The sequence below is a fragment of the Macrobrachium nipponense genome, chromosome 28 (genome assembly GCF_015104395.2).
Source record: "Macrobrachium nipponense isolate FS-2020 chromosome 28, ASM1510439v2, whole genome shotgun sequence".
NCBI lineage: Eukaryota > Metazoa > Arthropoda > Malacostraca > Decapoda > Palaemonidae > Macrobrachium > Macrobrachium nipponense.
In genome coordinates this window covers 63,367,532-63,393,452 of record NC_087217.1, presented here as the reverse complement: position 1 = coordinate 63,393,452, position 25,921 = coordinate 63,367,532, and the positions used below count along the sequence as shown (strand labels likewise).

Below are 25,921 nucleotides of genomic sequence, written 5' to 3'. Positions count from 1 at the left end.
ATAAACCTTTCAAGGGTGACATATATGTACTATATAATAATATATATATATATATATATATATAATTATAGAATATATATATGTATATATATATATCATATATATATATATATATATATATATATATATATATATCTCTACTGATGGCTTCTGTAGCCATCAGTAGAGTTGGAAGACCTAGGCCTATCTATCCACACACACCTACACACACACACACACACACACATATATATATATATATATATATATATATATATATATATATATATATCTATATATATATATAGATATAATATATATATATAAGATTTATCTGTGATCTTTCCATGAAAATAAAGTTGTTCAGAAGAATGAAAGACAAAAGAAATCAAAAGGACTGTAAAACCGGAAAGTGCAAATAACTGAAATAATCATTCCAGTTTCAGCCGCTGTGACATCCCGACAGGCTGTGCACCTCCCAAATCTTTTAAACTTAATTGCTATAATCAAAGCCTTTTTTTATGGCTGCCAAGCACTACTGATTAGTACTTGCGCTCTTTTACCTCTGTACTCTCTCCTTGGTTTGGCCATTTCACGTCTTGGCGGAGTTAGGTCAGAGTCGTAAATGGTTGGGGGGTTTTCCCGACAGAAATGAGGTCGGAAGCAGAAATCATGTCGGACTTAAGAACCTAATTTGGCTTCACAGTGAGCGTGGTAGCGACTCGACTGAAAAGTTTTGGTCACGAGTAGAAGTAACAACGGCTCTAGGAAAACTTTAGGTTTATGTGTAAATATAATGTTGCTTTGAGGAAATCTTCTTCTTTCCCACCGTTATCCCTACATTAAGGGGTCGGTTGCCTGATGCGCCTTCTCCACTGCCTAGTATCAAAGGCATCATCAGGCATGATTTATTGTTTGGCAAAGGGGTTTTTTGCGACCACAAGCCCTTGCTGTCATCAACCACAGTTATTGGCAGTGGGCCTCGCCTTTTACTAAAAGTAAGACTGCAAGGCTTTGCTTTGAAATAATAATTTAGGTCAAAGGTATACATTTAGTATCGGTTTAAGGGTAGGTTTTATACCAATGTTGGAAATGACATCTACTCAAGAAAAATATTAAAGGAAAGAATTGAGATGAGAAGTGAAAATAATATTGATCATGAGAAAAAGCTCTTCAATAATATTTCAATCATAGATAATTTAGGTAGGCAGGAAAAAAAATGTCGACTTGAGTTTTTCACTTACTTTTCAAAATACCTTCGTACCCTCAGGACGGTCCCACACCTTAAAATTAGCACTTTTTTTCTGGTCTTCCGCTGCTAGATTTCTTAAAAATGTTCCCTTAACATTTCATGACCTCATGACCAGTGATTTGTTCATGACATATCTTGACCTTTAGATTACCATACCCTGGGCAGTCACCTTCTAAACGAGTTTATTAAACTGGGGCTTGTTGCCATGGCAGCCTGACCTGTTGAAACCTATTTGACCTGACCTACAAGGCAAAAACAGGTTTCGGCCAAAGCAATTTGCAACTCTTAACTGGAAATAACCGCGTCGTGGAGGTCATTCAAGACTGTAACTGTGACCTAAAAATTATCTATATCCATTCAAGCATTATTAGTACACCATCGAAGACCATGACAAATACACAAGTCAGTTGGCACCATGATGATGGGGTCATATCTGGAAATCTAGGACGATAACTTAAATCTGCAACCGACTGGTAAGGAAAAAAAAAGGAAAAAAATCTCGTTAACTCTGTCTGTAGGAAATGTGAAAGTATGATATTGGCCTCCATGAAGATGAACATTCAATGTTCAAATATTTTATAGAGTTTAGACATGATTCTGGTACTATTTCTTTTTCTGGTTAATGAATAGTGGATTTCTCGATAGAAATAGCAAGAAAAATTTGCCTAAAGTTTTATTTTTATTATATATATATGTATATATATATATATATATATATATATATATTATATATATATATATAATATATATACACGAGTATGTATATGCATACAAAAATATGTTGCATGAGAGCGTCAATATTCATAGATATCTTATTCACGTCATTTCTACATAAAAAGATAGCAATAGAGGAAATATTTCCGCAAAAACTATGTATAAAGAACTATAAAATGCGTATACTCATTATATGGAGGCATAAATACTAACTTTTATAGTTTTTCCCATATAAGCCATATTTTCAAACCTTAGACTATACCGCTGACAAAACATCATGGATTTCATAAAGTTTTGTTTAGCGTTCCTTATCACTTGTGTGCATTTTCAGTTACTAATTATGCATTCGCTAATTAGTTGTTATTTATTTTTCATGCACCCCTTCCGCGGTTATCTATGTTGTTTTATATATGAAGGACTACATGTGGAGAGGCTCGCTAATTATGCAGACTTTGTGTACTGCTTTATCTTGATCAGTCAGTAATAATGGTAAAAATAATAATAATAATTTCGCATTACGCTTCCGGCATCTTTATGAAAAGTTCAGGAAGTTTTGAAGCAAGAACTTCTGTTTTATATGAAATGACGTCTATTTGGTCAGCACCATTGACGTTAGTCAGGTATCAGGCCGCGTCACTTTTGCCTTTTTTGGAGGTGGCGCATCTGTTATAGACGAATGTGGCCTTTCGGGACCACCGTCTTTCAACTTGCCACAGCATAAGTGTCATCATTTGTTTCTGAAGACGTATATGTCATTAATATGGCCTCCTCTTCATTTCGGTCCTTTTCACATAGTCCTATTTTAACTCCTGACATATTGCACAGATATATTACGCCCAGTTCTGTGTACATTTAATGACTTGATGCGCTAATGGCTCCCAACCCGCTCCCCCCAAAAATCTTTCGTATGACAATTTTAATCTTCAATTAGATCTCAAGAAATATCCGTAAATCCAAATGTCATAATGATAAAATAGCAAACGTTAATCAAACAAACATCTTTTGCCCTTGTTGACCCAAACCAACAGGCAACAAGAATTGTGGAAAAGCAAGGAACTTAATTCAACTTGGTATGATTAGGGGCGTCAGTAGACAAATACTTCTTGTAAAATATTCCCTAAGGTCATGCATGTTTCGAATGGTCGACTTGATAGTTCAAAGAACCTGGATTACCACCAAGTTCCTGGCTAGAGGCTTATTTCCCTCGGCTAGAGGTCCTTTATGCAGGGTTCCAGACCTTAGATGCACTTTGCTTCAGTTCGGTTCTCAGTGGTGACACTCATTCCTTCATTCATTCACCGTGGCCATCTTGGTTGGTTTGTTTTGGCACAGAGTTCCAACCCCGGCCTCTTTTCCTTGTAACACCTTACCTAAATTACATTTCACAAGGACCATCTTGTTAGAAGGCCTGTTCAAGCTGAACCAACCACAGATATAGAGGGGACAGATTGGACAAACAAATGACGATCACGTGCACGTAAGGCGCCATTGTTATGCGTTGGTTCTCTGAAATGGCAGAGGGAGGGCTACATAGACCTGCAGCAACAAAGCCACTTCTGCCATCCAGTGCTGGGTCATCACCTGTGTAACTTACAGAAACAAGATCACAAAAGAACAGGGGTCACATTTCACAAGTAAGAGACCTATCTTCATTCATAAAATTTTTTTTATAAGTATGTTGAAACAACCTCAAGTAAATATGTGTTAGATCCCAGTCAACTTGCAGTCAAACAACGCACCTGCTTTTTGAGCTAATAAAATAGTGAATGTTGTAATATGCTTTTCATTAAAGCCAATTTGACAGTCAATTCATATAGCCTAATAAATTAGCATGTAGGGTTACTGTCATTCCATATAATCTTGGTGAACTCAGATATGACAATTTTCCCTACTACTATAACTGGTTCACTTAAGGTAGATTCTTGGATGAGCCCTATGCCTACGAGACGTTAGTTTGGCGGCCGCTGATTGGCTGGGAGCTGCCTACCTCCCGGTACCAGCCAATCAGCGGCCGCCAAACAAACGTCTCGTAAGAATAGGCCTCATCCAAGAATCTACCTTAAGTGAACCAGCTATAGTACGGCAATGTACATAGTATCATGAGGCCTAGCCCTAGGCCTGCTGCAGTTGTAAGTGTTAATGAAGTGTTATACTGTTATTTACCATGTTATCAATAAGTTCTCAAACCTCCTTGTAAGCAGAGGACTTGGATGAATTTGATCTGCCAGAACGCTTAGAGGTAGTAGGCTATTCTCCGATTTTACCATTATAATTTTTACCCTAAAGGATACTTCATATTCATATTACATTATAACTTTAAAAGTAAGCTTTACCAACTAGCTGGTCTACCGGGGTTCATCATCAAATAACCTAGGGTAGCCTACCATAGCCTAACTTTAGCTTTGCAAAGGTAGCCTAACTTGACATAACCTTCAGGAATGCTGATTTTTTCTATCTGTCACTCTTCACAGACTGAAATACAGATCAAGTCTTGGCTAGTTATGAAAGTCTAAGTCATTCTTACAGACTAGCCTAACTTCGACAGTACATTGTAAAAAGTACTATGGTGAATTATAGGCCAGCATGAGTGTGACAATTTATCTAGCTTTATATATGTTCCTCCTAGTAATAATTGCCCTTAAAGATATATAAATAGCTTGTATGTCATAGTTCAGATGCTTTGGTCTGGTTCTGTAAAGTACGTACAGTGTACTCGCCCCTGAATCACAACTGTATGAATATGAATTAACTGTTGGAGGAAGAAGGAAACCCGTGGAACACGACAGTCTTTTGTTATACGTTCTTTCAGTACAGAGGTGTGACTGCAAGTGAAGTGTAGACAGACGGGCAACATTGGCGCCATTCGCGCTGCCCTCTTGGCAACAGACATCACATGCATTCAACCATCCTACAGTAATTCAATAAATAGTTTCTCCTGTAAGATCTGTTTGTAACAAGAACAAAGAGTGAGACCGCTACCTTTCTTGGGTTTGAAACTGTAGAAGGGATAAAGAGCCAAACTGTGGCTCACACTCATTGCAGCAATCATTTACATTTTCAAACCTCCTGGTATGCATGAGCTTAAGTTTCTGCAACAGTCTTTGAAGTCCAAAATATGTTAAGAGGCAACAATGTGGCTCTCAAAGCAGATGTAGTCTAATAAGAAGTAACCAGAAGGGGCAAGCCAGTATATACATCAGTACTGGTAACGGCAAGATTTATACAGCCCTGCAAACTACGATATCAACTGTATCCCCATTAATAGTATCAGATACAGTAAATTTTAAACTCCAATAAAATGATTGTGCAGGCTATTGATTATTACCTATTAGGTATCGGGCTATTAAATCTAGGCTACAATTAATATTATATATATAATATATATGCCTGTGGGGATGACCATTTATTTGAGATATGAAAGGACTCCCGTATAAATTAACAGGTACATATACGCTATGCATATATATATATATATATATATATATATATATATATATAGTATATATATGTGTGTGTGTGTGTGTGTGTGTGTGTGTATATATATATATATGATTTATATATATATATGTGTGTGTGTATATATATATATATATGGTATATATATATCTATATATATATATATATTAACCATATTTGAGATATGTAGGATTTATTCATTTAAAAAAAGATACTTTTTACTATTAGATATAAAACATTTGAAAAAATGAGAGGGTACGATTCAACCAGCATTTATTCAGAGCAAGTGTGACTTTCAATAGTAAGTAAAATATATGCTTTGATAATTAAAGCATATATTTTACATACTATTGAAAGTCACACTTGCTCTGAGTAAATGCTGGTTGAATCGTACCCTCTCATTTTTTCAAATGTTTCTATATATACCTAAAAATTATATCCTTTTTTGAAGAATCAATCTCATATCTCAGGACTCAGGATAAAAAGTTCAAGCAGCTACAGTCTCTCTCTCTCTCTCTCTCTCTCTCTCTCTCTCTCTCTCTCTCTCTCTCTCTCTCTCTCTCTCTCTCTGAGAGATAGAAATTGTAGCTGCATGAACTTTTTATCCTGAGTCCTGACATATGAGATTTATTCTTCAAAAAAGGATAAACTTTTTAGATATATATAGAAACATTTGAAAAAATGAGAGGTACCATTCAGCCAGCATTTATTCAGAGGAATTGGGACTTTCAGTAGTGCTTAAAATATATTCTTTGATAGCATAAAAGGGAGACTTATCGACACGATTCTATGAAGAATAAAAAAAAACTAATATTAACCACTATGCAGCGAGAGCCTTAGAGGTTTCAAGAAAAAATATCTTAAATCTTACTCTTTGAATAATTAGGAATTTATTACGATTTGCGTATGCAATGGGGTACTCATGACGGGCAAATTCTGTAAAAGGGGACATTAGTATGTTCCCCAATGGTAGCGATTTTTGGGGGGCAGAGATTCAAAATGGGGGATTGTGGGGGACATCTGGTCACCCTACCGGACTGTGGATGAAGCTTGTATGGGATAACAGCGTTGGGGATGACAATTATTTTAGCATAATGTTGTCACATTTTACTTACATGTGAGTTTGTTCTTCCTATAGAGAGTAAAACTGTAAGTTTATGGTGGAAAGAAAGGCACTTAACATCAGCAAATTGGCCAACTTGATTACTCAAGTGTATAAAAACTACAGCAGACAGAATAAATATTTTTATTCATACATATAGTACACACTGTCCTTGGTAAATGCTGCAAAGATCATTTACCAATCTTTAAAGACTGCTGAAAAAAATTGGCTGTTAATGCAGAACGATCATAATACTGTAACGTCTCCATATCAGCAAAACTTTATGGATTAACTGTAGAAGAAGTACACTAACAAAATTAATTATTTGTATTTCTGCATACAGCACATATTATATTTAGTAAATGGTGCATGGATCATTTGACAGTCTTAACGGATAGCCGAGAAGCCAGATCTCACAAGATTCTTTGCTTTCATCTGCAATTCAACCGGATCCAGCTAGGCACTAGAAATGATCCCATCGTTAAGACTGAAGGTTTGTAGCTATGAAAAATATAAATTGTCTTAGAAAATTCGTCATTTGATAGGGTACAGGTTTCCCATTAGATTGTATGGGTTGCGTCATTGTTTACACAACAATCAACACGTAACAATGGCGCCCGGCACTGCACCTCATAAACCAGTTCGGCTATCATAGGATGTCCAGGCTCTCCATTCTGTATCTATGGAACCAACCATCCTGTTGGTTGACACGTTGTCCATTTCTTAAAATTATTGTATCAGATCTTGTCTTAGCGGATTATTTATCCATAGTGATTTACAAATGTATATTAGTTGACCATTGAATGTGGAGTATATGCTGTGGTTGATAAATAGCCATGTGTACATCACGTAGTAGTGTGTAATCACTCGTCTCTATATTGTGGTTGATACTGGGCCCTAGCAATAAAGTTAATTGAATTGCATAGATGCTACAAAAGTAAGTAATCTAAATTTAGATCATCATGAGTGAAATGGAAATGTCCAAGATGAATGTCTGTCCTTAAGTATCATATATTCAATGAGTTGTAATCTTGATATTTTATCTAGTGATTAAGATAAGGGAGTTCCTTAGTAAGTTACATTCTTGTACTAACTTTTGAAATTGTGGAGGTTCACGATCATTTTTACAAGAACATGTATAGTTCTGTGAAAGAGTTCATTTTGCTGTTATGTAAAAGAATTGCATTTTGGTGATGGATTATCGTTAGTTAATGTTTTTCCATAGAATAGGTTATCTGACAGGTCTGTTTGTAGTGATGAAGCGTTGCACAAGTCTGAATTACGAGAAGTTTCATTTTACAGTAATATTTTACTCTCGCTGGAGATAGGTCTGTGATTGCTCATCCTCTAGTATTACTGATTAAGTCTATAGTAGAGGTAATTATGATTATTCATTAAGTAGGATTTTATCCCTAATACTTATTAGTAGTTATATACCATAGAAACACTTTCTTGGTTCTTAGTGAGTGAATGAGGAGATATATAACTCAGTTAGTCCTCGATGTCACAGACCATGTTCATTGTGATTTACTTGTGTATTAATCTAGTGGGTAAATTTTGTTTGTTTTTATCTTTAGGTACATGTCTCTTTTTATGCTATTATTTCATTTACCTTATTTCATAGTATGTGTGATAAGTATTCCTAGTACCGGGGTCTGAAGAGATATAAAACTCGATGCTTAAGAGTTCACTTTCGAGAAGGAGGGAAAAGTGGAAATAGAAAATAAAAAGATACATTGCGCTCTAGTTGTATTGCGGAGCCCATGGCAGGTGTATAAACGTTATTCACCACAAGTGATAGATAGCGATAACTACACAAGAGTCGAGGGAAAGATGCAATCCGATGCGCTTGAAATTGAACTCAGGGTTGTATTATAGTGAAGTGATATACTCTCATTAAATGAATAATATATATATAGATATATATATATATATATATATATATATATCATATATATATATATATATATATACATATATATATGTATACTATGTGTGTGTGTGTGTGTGTGTGTGTGTGTGTGTTTTAGGAAATGCGAGAAGGTTATCATCAGTGCCCATTCAATCAAATTACTGTTCGTGGTGAGAGTGCCATTCACTACTGATAAACCAAGAAAATAAAAATATAATCCTTTTATCAAACTTATCTTTGTTATCGAGACATCTGTCATTTCCGGCCCAACCGAATTACTTCATACGTGAGATTCAGCAACTGCTTGAAGTTGAAAAAGAAAGAAAGAAAAAAAAAAGACACTTTCACCAGTAAGGAAGCTTGTTGACTCGTAATGTTAATACTTTATGGTCTCCACAGCAATGGAATATAGAGAGAAAGAGAGAGAGAGAGAGAGAGAGAGAGAGAGGAGAGATAGAGAGAGAGAGAGAGAGAGAGAGAGAGAGAGAGAGAGAGATGGGACAATTCCATCCACCTGTTTATCAGCGAACACAATGGCTCAGAAATTAGTTATTAAACATGAACCAGTACGTACGAGTATGCAGGAGACACCTGTACTAAGTGTCAGTAAATTCTCTCTCTCTCTCTCTCTCTCTCTCTCTCTCTCTCTCTCTCTCACACACATATGCTCACGTGTACAATTTTTTTCTTTAGATAAGTGCTTATTTATTCATTCCTCACTATGTAATTATTTAATCTAACAAGCACACTTCGCTCACTTTCATTATCTCATTACCTTCCTTATGACTGCGACACTTCACTCATTTACTTTAATTTCTTACTTCACTATCTTCATCATGATTGCGATACTTCACTCACTTCGTCACCTCAGTCTTCATTATGACGGTCACAGATCACTCTTTTCATTATCTAACTTCACTATCTTCATCATGACCGCCACACTTCACATGATTCATTATCTCACCTTACTGTCTTCATTACGTTGTCCCTTCATTATCTTCATTATGCACACTTCACTCACTTCATTATCTTCATTATGCACACTTCACTCTCTTCATTATCTTCATTATGCACACTTCACTCCCTTCATTGTCTTCATTATGCGCACTTCACTCACTTCATTATCTTCATTATGCGCACTTCACTCACTTCATTATCTTCATTATGAACACTTCACTCACTTCATTATCTTCATTATGCACACTTCACTCCCTTCATTATCTTCATTATGCACACTTCACTCACTTCATTATCTTCATTATGCACACTTCACTCACTTCATTATCTTCATTATGCACACTTCACCCTCTTCATTGTCTTCATTATGCACACTTCACTCTCTTCATTATCTTCATTATGCACACTTCACTCTCTTCATTATCTTCATTATGCACACTTCACTCACTTCATTATCTTCATTATGCACATTTCACTCACTTCATTATCTCGCCTCACTACCTTCATTATGAGTGCCGCACTACACTCGCTTCATTATCTCACCACCTTCATTATGACCCTCACTTCACTCATATCATTGTCTCGCCTCAACATCTTCATTTTGACAGTCATACTTCACTCACTTCGTTATCTGACTTCACTATCTTCATCAAGGCTTTAACCGTTCACTCACTTAATTTTATTACCTTCATTGACACGCGATTTGCTCTCAAGCCCGCGTTATGATTACGGGTTTAAACAAACGTGAAACATTCAGTATTCAGGGGTCCCCAACCTGCGGCCCTTAATGATACTCAGTGTGGCCCTCAGAGCAATGAAGGGTAATGCTCTCTCTCTCTCTCTCTCTCTCTCGAGTCTCCCTCTCAGGTTCGGCTCATCCTTCTCTCTCAATCTCTCTTCTCTCTCTCTCTCTCTCTCACTTAATAATAATAATAATAATAATAAATAAATCTATAAATAACTCATTTTCATGTATTTTTCCCGTTATGTAATTCTTGAGAGGAAAAAGTGATGAAATCAAACTCTGCTTTTACACCGAACGCGATTTGAACAAGTATTATACGTGGACGTTTTATGTTTACTTACGTACAGGAGTGAATCGGATTATCACAGTGTTCATCTTTAGTTCAGTGGCTGACTGCTTATCAAAAAGTGTTTTTCCAATTGTGATCAACTTTTGCTTTCTGACATAAGATTTGGTACTGTACCTTTCTTCTTTTTTTTAAGTTACTGAACTAAATATATATTGACAGTGTGCTAAGAAAATAAAGAAATCCGTAAATAACTATTTATCGTGTATTTTTTCTGTTATGCTTTTTCCAGTTGTGATTAATTTTCGCTTTCTGACATGGGATTTGGTACTGTAATCTTTATCTTTGTTTTTCAAGTTACTGAACTAGATATATATTGACAGTGTGTTAAACAGAAATAATTTTGTAAAGGCCTGGCCTCTCAAGAAAACAGTGTTTGCAAACTGTTTTGAAAATGTTTGCAAACACCTCTACCGTATGAATATGTCCCATCCAGAATAGAAAATATTTAGTGTTTCGGCGTGTATATGTATATATACACATGTAGCCTATTATGTATATGTATATATAATATATATGTATACTTGTTTATGTGTATATATACACATGTAAAATGTATGTAAATGTTTACACACACACACACACACACACACACACACATATATATATATATATATATATATATATATATATATATATATATATATATATGTGTGTGTGTGTGTGTGTGTGTATGTATATATAAATTCATATATGTACATATACCGGTATAAATTCATGCATACACTTATACATATGTATACATACATTATGTACCTATACACACTGGTATGTACATATCCATGTATACATATTCATATCTACATATGCTCTTAATATAGCCATTAAATTCCTCTCTTACAGGATTTAAACATGTCATCTAACCCTAGAAAAAGGAAAATAGATGAGGAGGGTCGTGTGTTTAATGAGAGTTGGACTTTTGACTACTTTGTTATTTCACATGCTGACAGTGCATTGTGTCTTATATGTCACGAAAGAATAAAGACCTTAAAGACATTTAATATCAAGAGACATTATGAATCACAGCACAAGAATTATTTTTCACTTCAAGGTGATGTGCGCTCAAACAAGATATCTTCTTTGAATAAATCAGTGTCTGCTCAGCAGATCGAATCACGTGTTCGTGCCAGCTACCAGGTTACCAAGTATTTATGTGAAAAAGGAAAGCCACTTATTGATGGGGAATTTGTTAAAGAGTGCATGATAAAAACGGTCAAAGAAGTATGTCCAGAAAAGTTGTCACTCTTTCAAAATGTAAGTTTGTCTGCTTCAACAGTCACAAGGCGTATGGAAGATTTAAGCGGAGAAGTGTTTTCAACATTATCCGAGAAAGCACACAGTTTTCAATAATTTTCTTTAGCTTTGGATGAAAGCAATGATATTTTGGATACAGCACAATTTCTGATTTTTATTAGAGGTGTTGACAAAAACTTTCAGGTTGTAGAAGATTTGTGTGCCCCTCGAAGTATGAAAGATACTACAACATCAGAAAATCTCTTTTTAGAAGTACATCAGGCGGTAAATAACCTTGATTTAAGTTGGGCCAAGTTAAAAAGTGTAACCACTGATGGAGCAAGAAACATGGTTGGAAGTAAAACAGGGTTGGTCGAGAAAATCTGCAATGAAGTCGCTAATGCTAATGGCACCCCTCCTCTGAAGTTCCATTGCATTATTCATCAGCAGGTACTGTGCAGTAAGGTTCTTAAATTTGAAGATATCATGAACGTCGTCGTATCAACTGTGAATTTCATAAGACGTCATGGTTTGAATCATAGACAGTTTCAGACATTTTTATCTGAAATAGATTCAGAGTATGGTGATGTATTGTACCATACTGAAGTAAGGTGGCTCAGCAAAGGAAAAGTTCTCAGGCGTTTTTTTTTTTTTTTTTTTTTTTTTGCTCTTCGTCATGAAATTGAAATATTTCTTACTGAAAAAGGAAAGATTCCAGAAGCATTTTCAGATTCAGACTGGGTTTTCTGCTTAGCTTTCTTATCTGATATAACTGATCATTTGAATAATTTGAACTTAAGACTGCAAGGCAATAGAAAATTGGTATCAGATATGTTTACTGAGGTGAAAGCATTTGAAAATAAACTAGATATTTTTATGAAACAGTTCAGTGATGAAAACTTTATACATTTTCCCTGTTGTAAAGTGTTGAAGAATGAGAAAAGAAATACTTCAACTGCTTCAAAAGAAAAATTTACGAAGGCAGTAAAACTTTTAAAAGAAGAATTTGCAAATAGATTTAAGGACTTCCATGATTATAAGCAGGAAATTCAAATGTTTCGAAACCCTTTCAGTGTATCACCAGAAGATATTCCAGGAATTTATCAAATGCAAATAATTGATTTGCAAGCCAATGATGCCCCTGAAAACCGCGTTTCAAGACAATAGTTTTTGAAATTTTATTCCAGTCTACCAGAAGAATATTCTGACTTAAAAAAAAAGTTTGCTGTTGGCATGTTTTCAGTTTTCGGTAGTACATATATCTGTGAGCAAAGATTTTAAAAAATGAAACTAGTAAAATCAAAACTTAGATCTAAGCTTACTGATAAGCATCTTCACCAAATTTTGAGACTTTCTGTTACAAATGTAGAAATAGATATTGCTAAGCTTGCAAATAAGATGCAGCATCAAGTTTCCCGTTAAAGATAAAGATATATAGAATTTTCAATAACTCATTATTTTCTTGCACAAATTCTACAATAAAACATGAGCTACTATTAAGATTTTTTAATTTTTAGGAATAATACCTACGTAGCAATAGCTGGCATAAGAGTGTAAGACTCTTAACTTAAACTAAACTCAAAAGATGAATAATGTACAAATAAATGCGAACTTTCTCCGATAGTAAGGATAATTCTAATATGCGGCCCTCATCTGTATTTCGGATGATGATGTGGCCCTTTTACGCAAAGAGGTTGGGGACCCCTGGTATAGAATATTTCCTCCAATTTGCATAATTATCACGTTCAGTTCAAGATCAGGACATTTATCTTCTCGTTGGAAGCGCGATTTTGTCAGTAATGTGTTCTATTTTCAAAATTGATTTGGTTTTTCATTACTGTGAAAATATCACAGTCACATTAATCATCATTAGCACCTCAGGCCTTATTCACATATGCACTATAAAATATCTTCTGAATAATTTTGTCATGTCTGTCTTTATCTACGTAACATTCAGCTTAGGAAGTTGCCCAGTATATTAAATAGAGTGGCAAGATGAACTAAGGTTGTTGCACCTCGGGATTGGATTACCAACGTATTGTTTGAGTTGCATCGTCTCCCCATCAAAGCTCTTAGTAGGGTGTTTAAAATATGTGGATAATGACTCATCAAGCAGCCAAGATGCGCTTCGAAAGTTGGTGTAAGAGTCTTTGAATGCGCAGTCCTAAGACAGTACAATAAGCTCCCACTTGATGTTGGGAGAACTCAAAATATCAAGTCTCTCAACAAAAGGCGAAAACTTTCCTACTTATGAGTTTTATGACCAGTGTGGACCGTATTACGTACTACATATGTCAAATGAATTTATGGATCAAACAGAGGACTTTCAGTGGTGTGGGGTAGGAAAAAAGGAGCTAACAGTTAGCTATGAATTTCTTCAGTTTTTCCTGATTTTGAGATCACCACCACCTTAGGTCAAATCATTATTGGGTTTTGAAGTTCCTGATACTGGCATTATGAAACACCTCTGGGTGTCGCGTCGCGGACATCTGTGGAATAGGCGTCCTGAAACACCTGTGAACGAGATTAAACTAGTCTATGTGGCAAAGCTGAACAAGTTTTCTGTCAGTGTGGGATAAAAACATTCATTTTAAACGACATATGAATTGTTTGTTGCTAACACTCATTCCATTTAGGCTTTCCGTGGCGAAAACATCATCTTCTTTGTTCCTGTTCGAAGCCCTTCTTCATTATTTTATCCGTATTCCCTATAAATTGTTTACGTGGCCGAACTCGAAGAGAAGTCAGGAAACTGATTTTAAAGACTCGCTCTCGGGACTAAAGTGATAAACCATCGCAAATAGGCGAAGCCTCCCAGTCTCAGACGCTCCTCCGTTCGCGAGTAAACCAATCGTTCCACGGAACTCGTCTCTCCGACATACCTGGACGAGAAGCCCACTAAGCTGTACAGTAACGTCAATCTAATAACGTTTGAGACATTGAACAATCAGCAGTGATCCATTCAACTAATCGTATCCATCAGAAAAGTAGAGGAAACTGAAATATAACTTAACATGGGGAATCAGCGATAAAAAATTAATAGTGAACGACTCCATTGTGTTTACCGATAAGAACTGAACTTGGCGTCATTTATTTTATTGATAAGAAATCGTCAATCATACGTTAAATTTCGTTCTGTAAATTTGCATTAATAGGAATAGTGTAGGTTTAATCTAGTGAGAAAGTGCATCAGTGGCAAGAGTGTTGATCAAGAATTTATCAAATTTGTGAAATATTGAAAAGTTTGCAGGTTTTTTCAGGCATGGACTTTGCACACACACACACACACATATATATATATATATATATATATTATATCTATATATATATATATATATATATATATATATATATATAGATGAGAGAGAGAGAGAGAGAGATGAGAGAGAGAGAGAGAGAGAGATTATATACATACAACCCAGACCCTTGTACGACACTACATCGAGATGGCAAAGTCCGTTGTCTAACAGACTAGATGAAAAAAACGTCCATAATCCTATTCTTAACAACAATAACAATAATGCAGACTGTCGGCATGGAAAGTATGACAGAGGAAAAGAGATTACCTATTTACAACTTATTGCGAGAGAATCCAAATTTCTAGAGGACGGTATGGCTACCCAATGGAGAGAGAATAGTTTGCTGAGTATAGAAGCCTTGGTTGTTATGACTTCGCCATGACGTGAATATTATCTTCTTGTGACATTTTCATGACATGACTATTATATTCTTAATGGCATCGTCATGACACGACTATTGTCTTCTTGTGGCATCGTCATGAGGTTGTTTCGTAAAGATCTGGGAAGACAAGACTTGCCTTGTAACTCTTCCCATTATAGATTTATAATTTTTTTGTAACCCTCAAAGTGAGGTTTCCCTTTATTTTAGAGGAATGCATGGGGCGACTTATATATAATACGATAGACTCGTGCGGATGGGCCTTAATTTAACTTGTGACTCTCGTGGAATCTCTTAAATGAAGTTTGGTTAGTCATATAATTCAGTTAGTACCACCGGTTTGAAACCTAACAGAATGGGTCTTCGTTCGTTCATCGTTACTATGAAGGGTGGTTGAATGAGTATCTATAATTCGCGAATACGTATTACCTTACGATTTGCTGGGAAAAATCAAAGGGAAAATTTGTTCCCCTTTTTCCCTCTCCATCTTCAACTTTATATTTAGTATTTTCCGTTTTAAGTAGGAATGATGGTGCAGACGAAAAAAAAGTGTGTTAAATTAAGTACATTGATAGAGAATGGTAAGGCAACTCTGTCACAGAACCTGGTACTTTCAATTCTTTCACTTGTCGGTTTCTTCTATTCTCTTCCCTTTATATCCTGTAGTAATGTAAGCATGGCATACAATTGCTGGCCCCTAATTTAGTTTATTGGTTTTGGTCTTCAGCAATTTTAGAAAAAATGAATTGCTTATTATGGTGATCTAAATACGCAATGATTTCGGATTTTAGTTACTACAAGGGAATAAGCTGAGAGGAAGAAGAAGAAGAAATATTTCTCCTTCGAGAAAATCGAGCTCAACAACTCGTTTATTTCAAACTGTATTGGTTTATATATATATATATATATATATATATCTATATATATATATATATATATATATATATATATATATATATATTATGTGTATATAATATGTATAATTACACGCGATTAGATGATTCATGGCTCCTCAACCCTGTGATTATGACGTCACAAACATAATATACCAATACAGTTTGAAAAAGACGCGCTTTTGAGAGTGATTTTCTCGATGGAAAAATAATTCTTTCTTCTTCTTCTTCTTCTTCTTCTTCTTCTTTTTCTTCTTCTTCTTCTTCTTCTTCTCAGCTTATTCCCTTGAAGTAACTAAAATCCGAAATCATTGCGTATTTAGATCACCATAATAAGCAATTCATTTTTTTACTTTCTCTAAAATTACTGAAGACCAAAACCAATAAACTAAATTAGGGGCCAGCAATTGTATGTCGTGCTTACATTACTACAGGATATAATAAAGTGAAGAGAATAAAAGAAACCGATAAGTGATAAAGAATTGGAAGTACCAGGTTCTGTGACAGAGTTGCCTTACCATTCTCTATCGATGTGCTTAATCTAACAGACTTTTTTCTTCTGTACCATCATCCTTACTAAACGAAAAATACAAAATAAAGTTGAAAATGGAGAGGGGAACAAAGTTATCCCTTTTCTTTTTCCAGGAATTCGTAAGGAATACGTATTCTCGAATTATAGATACTTATTCAACCACCGATAAGCGAACGAGGACCCATTCTGTTCGGTTTCATATCTGTACTACGTGATTTATATGAGTACCCAAACTTCATTTAAGAGACTCCACCGGCAGTGGCGGTGGACTATACGTCATTATGGGCCCTGGTGCAAATTTTTTTGAGTGGGCCTGTATCATGAAAAGCAAAATTAATAGCTATTACTTGATTTGCCGGTAACTAATGCTTATAAATTGTAAGGACGGCATTTCGCCAAATGTCCGTCCTTCCCCTCTACATAATTTTTTATACCATATACTAATAGAGCACTTCACGGCCTATCCGCCGATATATATATCACGTAAAAATAAAAACATACATTTATATCGATATGATTTATGGGTGTATATAAATACCTGTACATGCATTTATATTGTACACACACACACACACACACATATGTATATATATAATATCATTATAATATAATATAATATATAGATATATATATATATTATATCTATATATATATAATATTATATATATATATATATTTCGTGTGTGCGTTTGTGAAAAGGCAACCTTTCTTACTTTCATATCGACTTTTATTACTTCTTCCAAGTTTATGATTCTTGCCATGCTACTTTCAATCGATATAACAGACAGTCACCTCAACCGTTCCTGGGCGAATCGTGCTTTTCAGAGCTTTGAAAAGGACCGTTCATCACTTGCGACTGTAACAGGGATCGTTAGAAATAAAGTCATTACATTTAGGACTTCAAGAAAACTTGAACCCATGACGCTGTTTTCACATCTCAAAAAAGCATATAGTTCAGAAACGGTAGTAATATTTTCAAGATGTGATCTGAAATGTAGGCGGATTGACAACAACTGAGCTGGATGTTCTGTAGAAGTATCTCCCTTGTTGACCTTGTATATTTCATTTGAAGTTACGGCTCCATTATATAGGTCATCATCGGATGCAGTAAGTGAATTCTTGGGAGAGATTATTTTGAAATTTTCAGCAACGTGTCTTAGACTTTTACATCTTTGATGTAGTTGAGCGATCAGTATGTCCAAACAACCATAGAACACATTCGTTTTGAAGTGGTACTCTGGATCCGAAAACCTTTCATCTGTACATAATTCATCAATGTTTTTTTTACCTTTCTTATACGTTTGTGCTGGAACTTTGTCTCAACACCACATTTAATTGAGAGCTTCTCGGCTGCTTATTTTACTTGTGCGTAGCTTCTCTCATTTGCATTAGAGAGTCAGCAGAGTTCTTCAGCAAATGAATCGCTTTGTCCAGCATCATCTCCTTTGCAATGCATTAGAAAGTGCATTGTTTCTAGTAATTTTCTTTGCACGACAACCAGGAATATAATTAATACTACTACTTCTCCTACTCCTACTACTATGATCATCATCATCGCTATCACTTATGTCTTCATTATTTCTATTACCTAAACATGTTTACAAATAAAATACCAAATCAATCTACTAAGACATTATGATGGTGGCTGATGGGCCCCCAGTCACAGTGGGCCCTGGTGCATTGCACCTCTTGCATCCTCAGTGGTTCCGCCACTGAGTCCACGAGATTCGAAAGTTAAAGTAAGTCCTTTTACGAGACAAAACCACTAAACGATTTTCTAATAGGAAATAATTGTTATTCTAATCTCACAAATGTCAAACGTTGCATCGCCTAACACATTCCACGCCTCTGAATTCTCAACTCTTATTTTTGCTCTTCTATTGACCCCGTAGTGGGAAGTGCCGTCAGTGCGCCTTTTGCAGCGCACTCTAGGCATTACTTAGGGATCATTGCAGCGTCCTCTCGGCCCCTAGCTGCAATCCCTTTCGTTCTTGTTACTATACTTCCATTCATAATCTGTTTCTTCTATCTTACTTTTAACACTCCCCTAACACTTGATATCGCCTCAGTGGCGTGATCGGTTTGGACTTGGCCTGCTACGTCGGTGGCCGCGAATTTGATTCTCGGGCATTCCACTGAGTGTTTAGAGATGTGTATTTCTGGTGATAGAAGTTCACTCACGACGTGGTTCGGAAGTCCCGTAAAGCCGCTGGTCCCGTTGCTGAATAACCACGGGCTCCATGCAATGTAAAAAAAAAAAAATGATTCATAGTGCAACTGCTACTGTCAATTTCAGCTTCAGTGCTGAATGGCCTCATGGGCCTCAGCGCTTGGCCTATGGCCCGAACTCTATATTCCCTTTTTCTTATTTTGAGTGCATTTCGCTTTGGGAAATGTCTTGTAGAGAGAGAGACACATAATAGGTCTTGGGACTGCAAAGCAGGTGTCTAGCTCCTTCCTCCACAACATAAAGCAACTTTAAACTTTTATATAGAACCACAACGAAGCTTCCATGTTATTTACTTCTTGTTTACAGGCCATAAAGAATACGATCTAGATCGTGAGAGGAAGAGATTCTAAATTTTTGCTTATTCAAGACAAATTAAGACAGGCCGATTGTAATTGTATCTGAATAAATTTGAAAATGTAAGAGGGTTACATATCTCCTCAAATGCCAAAAAATACCGTCTGCATGTATGTATGTATGTATATTATGTATATATGTGCATTTATATATACATATATATATATATATATATATAATATATATATATATATGCACATATATACATATAAGTATACATGTGCATGTTTGTAGTACATATGTATCACTGCTGATGCATATGTGGCGTCTGTTGTTTCATGATAATCTTTTTCCAATTTGTTATATCTCTTCTTGTCATATTGTGTTATATTATTTCGGTTATTATCTTTAGCTGACACAGACAGAGAATTGAGAACGTGATATAAAGGCAGGGCGAAGGAGAACAAGGACTTTCGGGGGAATACGATATTGGTTTACAAGGAATAAATGCAGAAAGGAAAGCTAATAAGCAAGTGGATTTCTGATTAAAAGGTGCAAATAGAGAAGTGCATTCTATGTATAAAGATGAGAGGATATTGCTTGGCCAAAATTCGACTATACTCTAGAAGAGTGTGGTAGAATTCTGAATGAGGAAGTAAGATAGTTAAGAAAGGGACAGATAAGAGAAGATAAGGCAGGACGTGTGTAGCCTGTTATGTGTTCGTTAGGAAACAAGTGTATGAAAAGTTTATAGGTAAAGGGGTAAGGGTATAGTGGTATACGGGGATGGTTTATATCCTTATACTGCTATAACCAGATAAAAGACAATTTCTGTCTGTTTGTTTGTTAGTTCGTTATGCACGCCCAGACTATGAAAGTTAGGGCTACCAAATTTTTACCATAGGCTCCCCTTCCCCACTAGAAAGGTTATAGTCAAAATCCGAAATTCGAGGGCCGTTTTTTTTTATACTCCCTCATTTTTTACAACTTTTGGAGTTAAAGCTGGGGCTACCAAATTTTTTATCATATACGCCCCTCCCCCCACCTCCCAGGAAGATTTTAATTAAACTCTGAAATACGAGGACCGTTTTTAAGGGGGTCATAACCTCCCCTCCCCCTTTTTTTATACCACTTCAATTATTACAACTTTTGGATTTGAAGCTATGGCTACTAAAGTTTTACCATAGACTCCCCCCCCCCAAGGAGGGGTTTAGTTAAAATCCAAAATTCTAATGGGGCCATAACACTCCTTTTTCATACTACTCATTTTTTCTACTTTCGAAGCTGAAGCTAGGACTACCAAACTTTTACCAGCCAGGAAGGTTTTTAGTTAAAACCCGAACATCGTAGGCCGTTTCTGAGGGGGTCATAACCCTCTTTTTCATACACCCTCATTTTAACAACTTTTGGAGTTGACAGCTAGGGATACCAAATTTTTAGCAGACACTCCTCCCTCACCTCAGGAAGGTTTTAGTCAAAATCCGATATTTCATACCCCATCATTTTTTACGACGCTGATAACTCGTACGAAGGACGGGTACTGCAGCTCCTAGTAGATGGCGTGGAATATAGAAATAAGGCCAAAGGCCCAGCACTGGGACCTATGAGGTCATTCAGCACTGGGGGGGAAATTGACGGTAAGAGGATTTAAAGGTGCAAAAGGAGGAAAACTTCTCAGTTGCACTATGAAACAATTGCTAGGAGAGGGTAGAAGGTAAGATGGAAAAAAGAAAGAAATTATGGACGGAGGTACAGTCTGAGATATGAAAGAGGCTGCAGCTAGAGGCCGATATGACGCTGCAAAGCCCTTAAGTAAATGCCTTACGGGGTGTATATATATACTCTGTTCCATAGTTCCCTCCCTGAACATGTCAAACATCTTTATTTTTGTTTTTATTCCTAGTTTTAATTATCTGTCAAACTCGTTTTAGTAACATACCTTAAATTCCATCTCCCTGACTGGAGATTATTATTATTATTATTTTTTTTTTTTTTTTTTTATTTTTTTTTTTTTTTTTTTTTTTTGCTCTATCACAGTCCTCCAATTCGACTGGGTGGTATTTATAGTGTGGGGTTCCGGGTTGCATCCTGCCTCCTTAGGAGTCCATCACTCTTCTTACTATGTGTGCCGTTTCTAGGATCACACTCTTCTGCATGAGGCCCGGAGCTACTTCAGCCTCTAGTTTTTCTAGATTCCTTTTCAGGGATCTTGGGATCGTGCCTAGTGCTCCTATGATTATGGGTACGATTTCCACTGGCATATCCCATATCCTTCTTATTTCTATTTTCAGATCTTGATACTTATCCAATTTTTCCCTCTCTTTCTCTTCAACTCTGGTGTCCCATGGTATTGCGACATCAATGAGGGATACTTTCTTCTTGACCTTGTCAATCAACGTCACGTCTGGTCTGTTTGCACGTATCACCCTATCCGTTCTGATACCATAGTCCCAGAGGATCTTTGCGTGATCGTTTTCTATCACTCCTTCAGGTTGGTGCTCGTACCACTTATTACTGCAAGGTAGCTGATGTTTCTTGCACAGGCTCCAGTGGAGGGCTTTTGCTACTGAATCATGCCTCTTTTTGTACTGGTTCTGCGCAAGTGCCGGGCATTCACTTGCTATGTGGTTTATGGTTTCACTTTTCGTATTGCACTTCCTACATATGGGAGAGATGTTATTTCCGTCTATCGTACTTTGAACATATCTGGTTCTTAGGGCCTGATCTTGTGCCGCTGTTATCATTCCTTCAGTTTCCTTCTTTAGCTCTCCCCTCTGTAGCCATTGCCAATTGTCATCGCTGGCTAGTTCTTTAGTCTGTCTCATGTATTGTCCGTGCATTGGTTTGTTGTGCCAGTCTTCTGTTCTTTCTGTCTTTCTCCTGTCTCTGTATATTTCTGGGTCTTCGTCTGCTTTTATTAGTCCTTCTTCCATGCACTCTTTAGCCACTCGTCTTCACTGGTTTTCAGATATTGCCCAGTGCTCTGTTTTCGATGTTGACGCAGTCCTCTATACTGAGTAGTCCTCTCCCTCCTTCCTTTCGTGTTATGTATAGTCTGTCCGTATTTGCTCTTGGGTGTAGTGCTTTGTGTATTGTCATATGTTTCCTGGTTTTCTGATCTATGCTGCGGAGTTCTGTCTTCGTCCATTCCACTATTCCTGCGCTGTATCTGATTACTGGCACTGCCCATGTGTTTATGGCTTTTATCATATTTCCGGCGTTGAGTTTTGACTTGAGTATCGCCTTGAGTCTCTGCATATATTCTTTCCTGATCGTGTCCTTCATCTCTTGGTGTTTTATATCTCCTCCTTCCATTATTCCCAGGTATTTGTATCCTGTCTCATCTATGTGTTTGATGTTGCTCCCATCTGGTAGCTTTATCCCTTCAGTTCTCGTTACTTTGCCTTTTTGTATGTTGACTAAGGCGCATTTTTCTATTCCAAACTCCATCCTGATGTCCCCAGATACAATCCTTACAGTCTGGATTAGGGTATCTATTTCCTTGATGCTCTTACCATACAGCTTGATGTCGTCCATGAACATCAGATGGTTGATTCTGTTGCCTCTTTTCTTGAGTTGGTACCCGGCATCCATCTTCTGTAGTACTTTTGTCAAGGGAATCATGGCTACTACGAAGAGTAGTGGGGACAGTGAGTCGCCCTGGAAGATCCCTCTCCTGATATTAACCTCTGCTAGTCTTATTCCAGAGCTTGTAAGTATTGTATTCCAGTTGCGCATTGTATTTTTGAGGAAGCTGATGGTATTTTCCTCTGCCCCATATATTTTCAGGCATTCTATTAGCCATGTGTGTGGTATCATGTCGAAGGCTTTCTTATAGTCTATCCATGCCATGCTTAGGTTGGTTTTCCTTCTCCTACTGTTCTTCATTACCATTTTGTCTATGAGGAGCTGGTCTTTTGTGCCCCTACACTTCCTTCTGCAGCCTTTCTGTTGGTGGGGGATGGTGTTTGTCTCCTCTAGGTAGTTGTATAGCCTTTCACTGATGATACCTGTTAGTAACTTCCACATTATTGGTAGGCAGGTGATAGGCCTGTAGTTACTGGCTATATTTCCCTTACTCTTGTCTTTTTGTACTAAGGATGTTCTTCCTGTGGTCATCCATTTGGGTGCTTGGTGATTTGAGATACAATGCTGGAGTTGTTCTGCTATTCGTGGGTGTAGGGCCTTGAAGTTTTTGAGCCAGTATCCATGGACTTCATCGGGACCTGGGGCTTTCCAGTTTGGCATTTTCTTTAGTTGGTGTCTGACTGTGTCTGTCGTGATGTCTGTGAATCTTTGTTTTATTCTCCCTGTTTCTTCTTCCTTGACTTCCTGGAGCCATGTTGCATGTTTGTTGTGTGATACCGGATTGCTCCATATGTTTTCCCAGAGTCTCTTACTTGGTTCGGCTTCAGGAATTTCTGGGTGGTTGTCTTCCCCTCTTAGTTGGCTGTATAGTCTTTTCTGGTTGGTTCCGAATAGTTTGTTCTGTTGGTATCCCTTATTCCTGTTCATGTACCGTTGGATCTTATGTGCTTTGGCCTTAAGCCTCTGTTTTACGTCTTCTATTGTGTTGTTTAGTCCCCTCTCTTGTACTTTGTATTTCTCGTTGAGTTCCTCCCTTGTTTTCTTGCTTCTTAGCCTTTTTTCTGCCATCTCTTTCAGTTTACTCAAGTCAGATCTCATCACCATGATTTGCTTTTCCAGGCGCCTTTTCCAAGGAGGTTGCTGTTTTGGTTTCTGTTGGGTTGGTTGTGCTGGTGGTGTTGGTGTTCGGATTCCCATCAGTTCTGCTACTAATCTTGCTCCTGCATATGCGTCATTATTATTATTATATGTCATTATTATTATTATTATTATTATTATTATTATTATTATTATTATTATTAATGGCCCTACGGATGAAAAACAGATATTTTGATCTTCAGAAAATGCATGCCAGCAGAATTATATATATATCTATATATATATATATATATATATATATATATATATATATATATATATTATATATTATATATATATATGTGTCTATCACATTACCGCGATTCATATATATATATATCGAACTACAAATGTCCTTTAATATCTAATTCGCTCTACCTCGGAATTATATATTTTCATATATGTTTAACCGAGGGGGAATTTATTAAGCGATAATTCTATTATCGCTTAATAAATTCCCCTCGGTTAAACATATATGAAAATATATTAATTCCGAGGTAGAGCGAATTAGATATTAAAGGACATTTGTAGTTCGATATATATATATATATATATATATAGATATATATATATATATATATATATTATCATAAACTATTTTCCATATTATACTAAAATGAAACTTCCAGTCGCCGAAGTCGGAAAGAAATTATTTTTTATATAATATTGGCTCCCTAAATCGGTGTTTGCTTTTGATTAAGCTGGCCTTAGGCTAGCACGAGTGGCTAGCGATATTTTATAAGATGTTAAAGGGTATAACAGGCCTGGTGTAGATCTTATTTTGTCGGTCAATAACCAAGATGCTCCCTATGGGACCCTATCTAGGGATCATTGCTCTGCAGTCGGCTACTACTACTACCCGACCATACCAGTCCATTCAGGATGTAAACAAACATCTGTGATCCGACACGTCAAATGTAGAGTTGGCACCAACTTTTATTATGCGAATTTTTCCTTGTAAATTTTAAGTCTTAGTAATTTTCACTACGTAATTTTACTGTGAATTGTTTGTAGGGCGTGCCAGAATAATAGTTAACTTTGAAAGTGTTATATTGTAGTGAAGAATTGCTCTCTCAAATAAGTGTATGGCACCTTACCAGGTTCAGCTGTTTTGAGAGTTGCTGACGAAGACGAAGTGTGTTAGCGAGAGGCAGCGACTACAGTCGGTATTCATGACATTAGATTAACTTCGGACGGACAAAGTTAACTTACACCATGGCTGAGACAAAGATCACGAAAAGAGCGTTGTTAACCGGAATTACAGGACAGGTCAGTATTCCAACTCTTTATTTACTAAAAAGACTCTGGCTACTCATAGCTAGCTACCTAGGTACCTATATTGTATTTAGCGTACTGCCCGGCATTTTATCTTTCGATACGTTTCTTGTAATTCATGCTCATGGGTTTGCCACGTTGCTATGCACATCAAGCCGATACCACCGTATTTGTACATAGGCAAATGGGTTATGCGAGAACCGAGTCGTCTAATTTTCGTAGAGTGACAAGAGTAGAATGCAGTGGGGAATCGAAGACACCCCCCAGCCAGTTTAGGGCTCGACGTCCTAGGTTAGGTTAAGTTAAGGCAAGCCTGGTTAGGTCTTATTCCCTCAGAAAGGGCTACTACAATTATGCCTACTAGGCCTTCAGTAGTCTTGACCTCTCACTAGGCTATGCATTCTCTCCAATCTTTTGGGTTAATAGCCTAAGCCTCATAGTGTAATGTATTATTCATACAATGAAAGATAAGCTTTCCCATTAAAGTATTACCTATTTGGAGCCACTGCAGACTGGGTTTTTTATTTATTTTTTTAAGCAGAAAGTATGTTTTCTGCTAAACACTGCCAAAAAAAAGGCTAGTACATTGTAACCTAAC

The 25,921-nt window shown here is 36.6% G+C and overlaps 1 protein-coding gene across 2 annotated transcripts in view; it reads left to right on the top strand.

Annotated features, from left to right (window-relative positions):
* Window positions 1-14,494: 14,494 nt before the first annotated feature.
* Window positions 14,495-25,921, top strand: part of LOC135201818 (GDP-mannose 4,6 dehydratase-like) — a 42,624-nt gene continuing 31,197 nt past the window's right edge. The window contains exon 1 of one of the 2 annotated variants that reach the window (XM_064231091.1): window positions 14,495-14,601. Coding sequence is in view for 1 of the 2 variants with exons in the window: in XM_064231092.1 (XP_064087162.1) it covers window positions 25,264-25,317 (54 nt within the window). In the remaining variant the exon portion in view is untranslated. Of the gene's footprint in view, window positions 14,602-25,022; window positions 25,318-25,921 lie in introns of those variants that run through there. The other variant, XM_064231092.1, reaches the window with a different exon arrangement.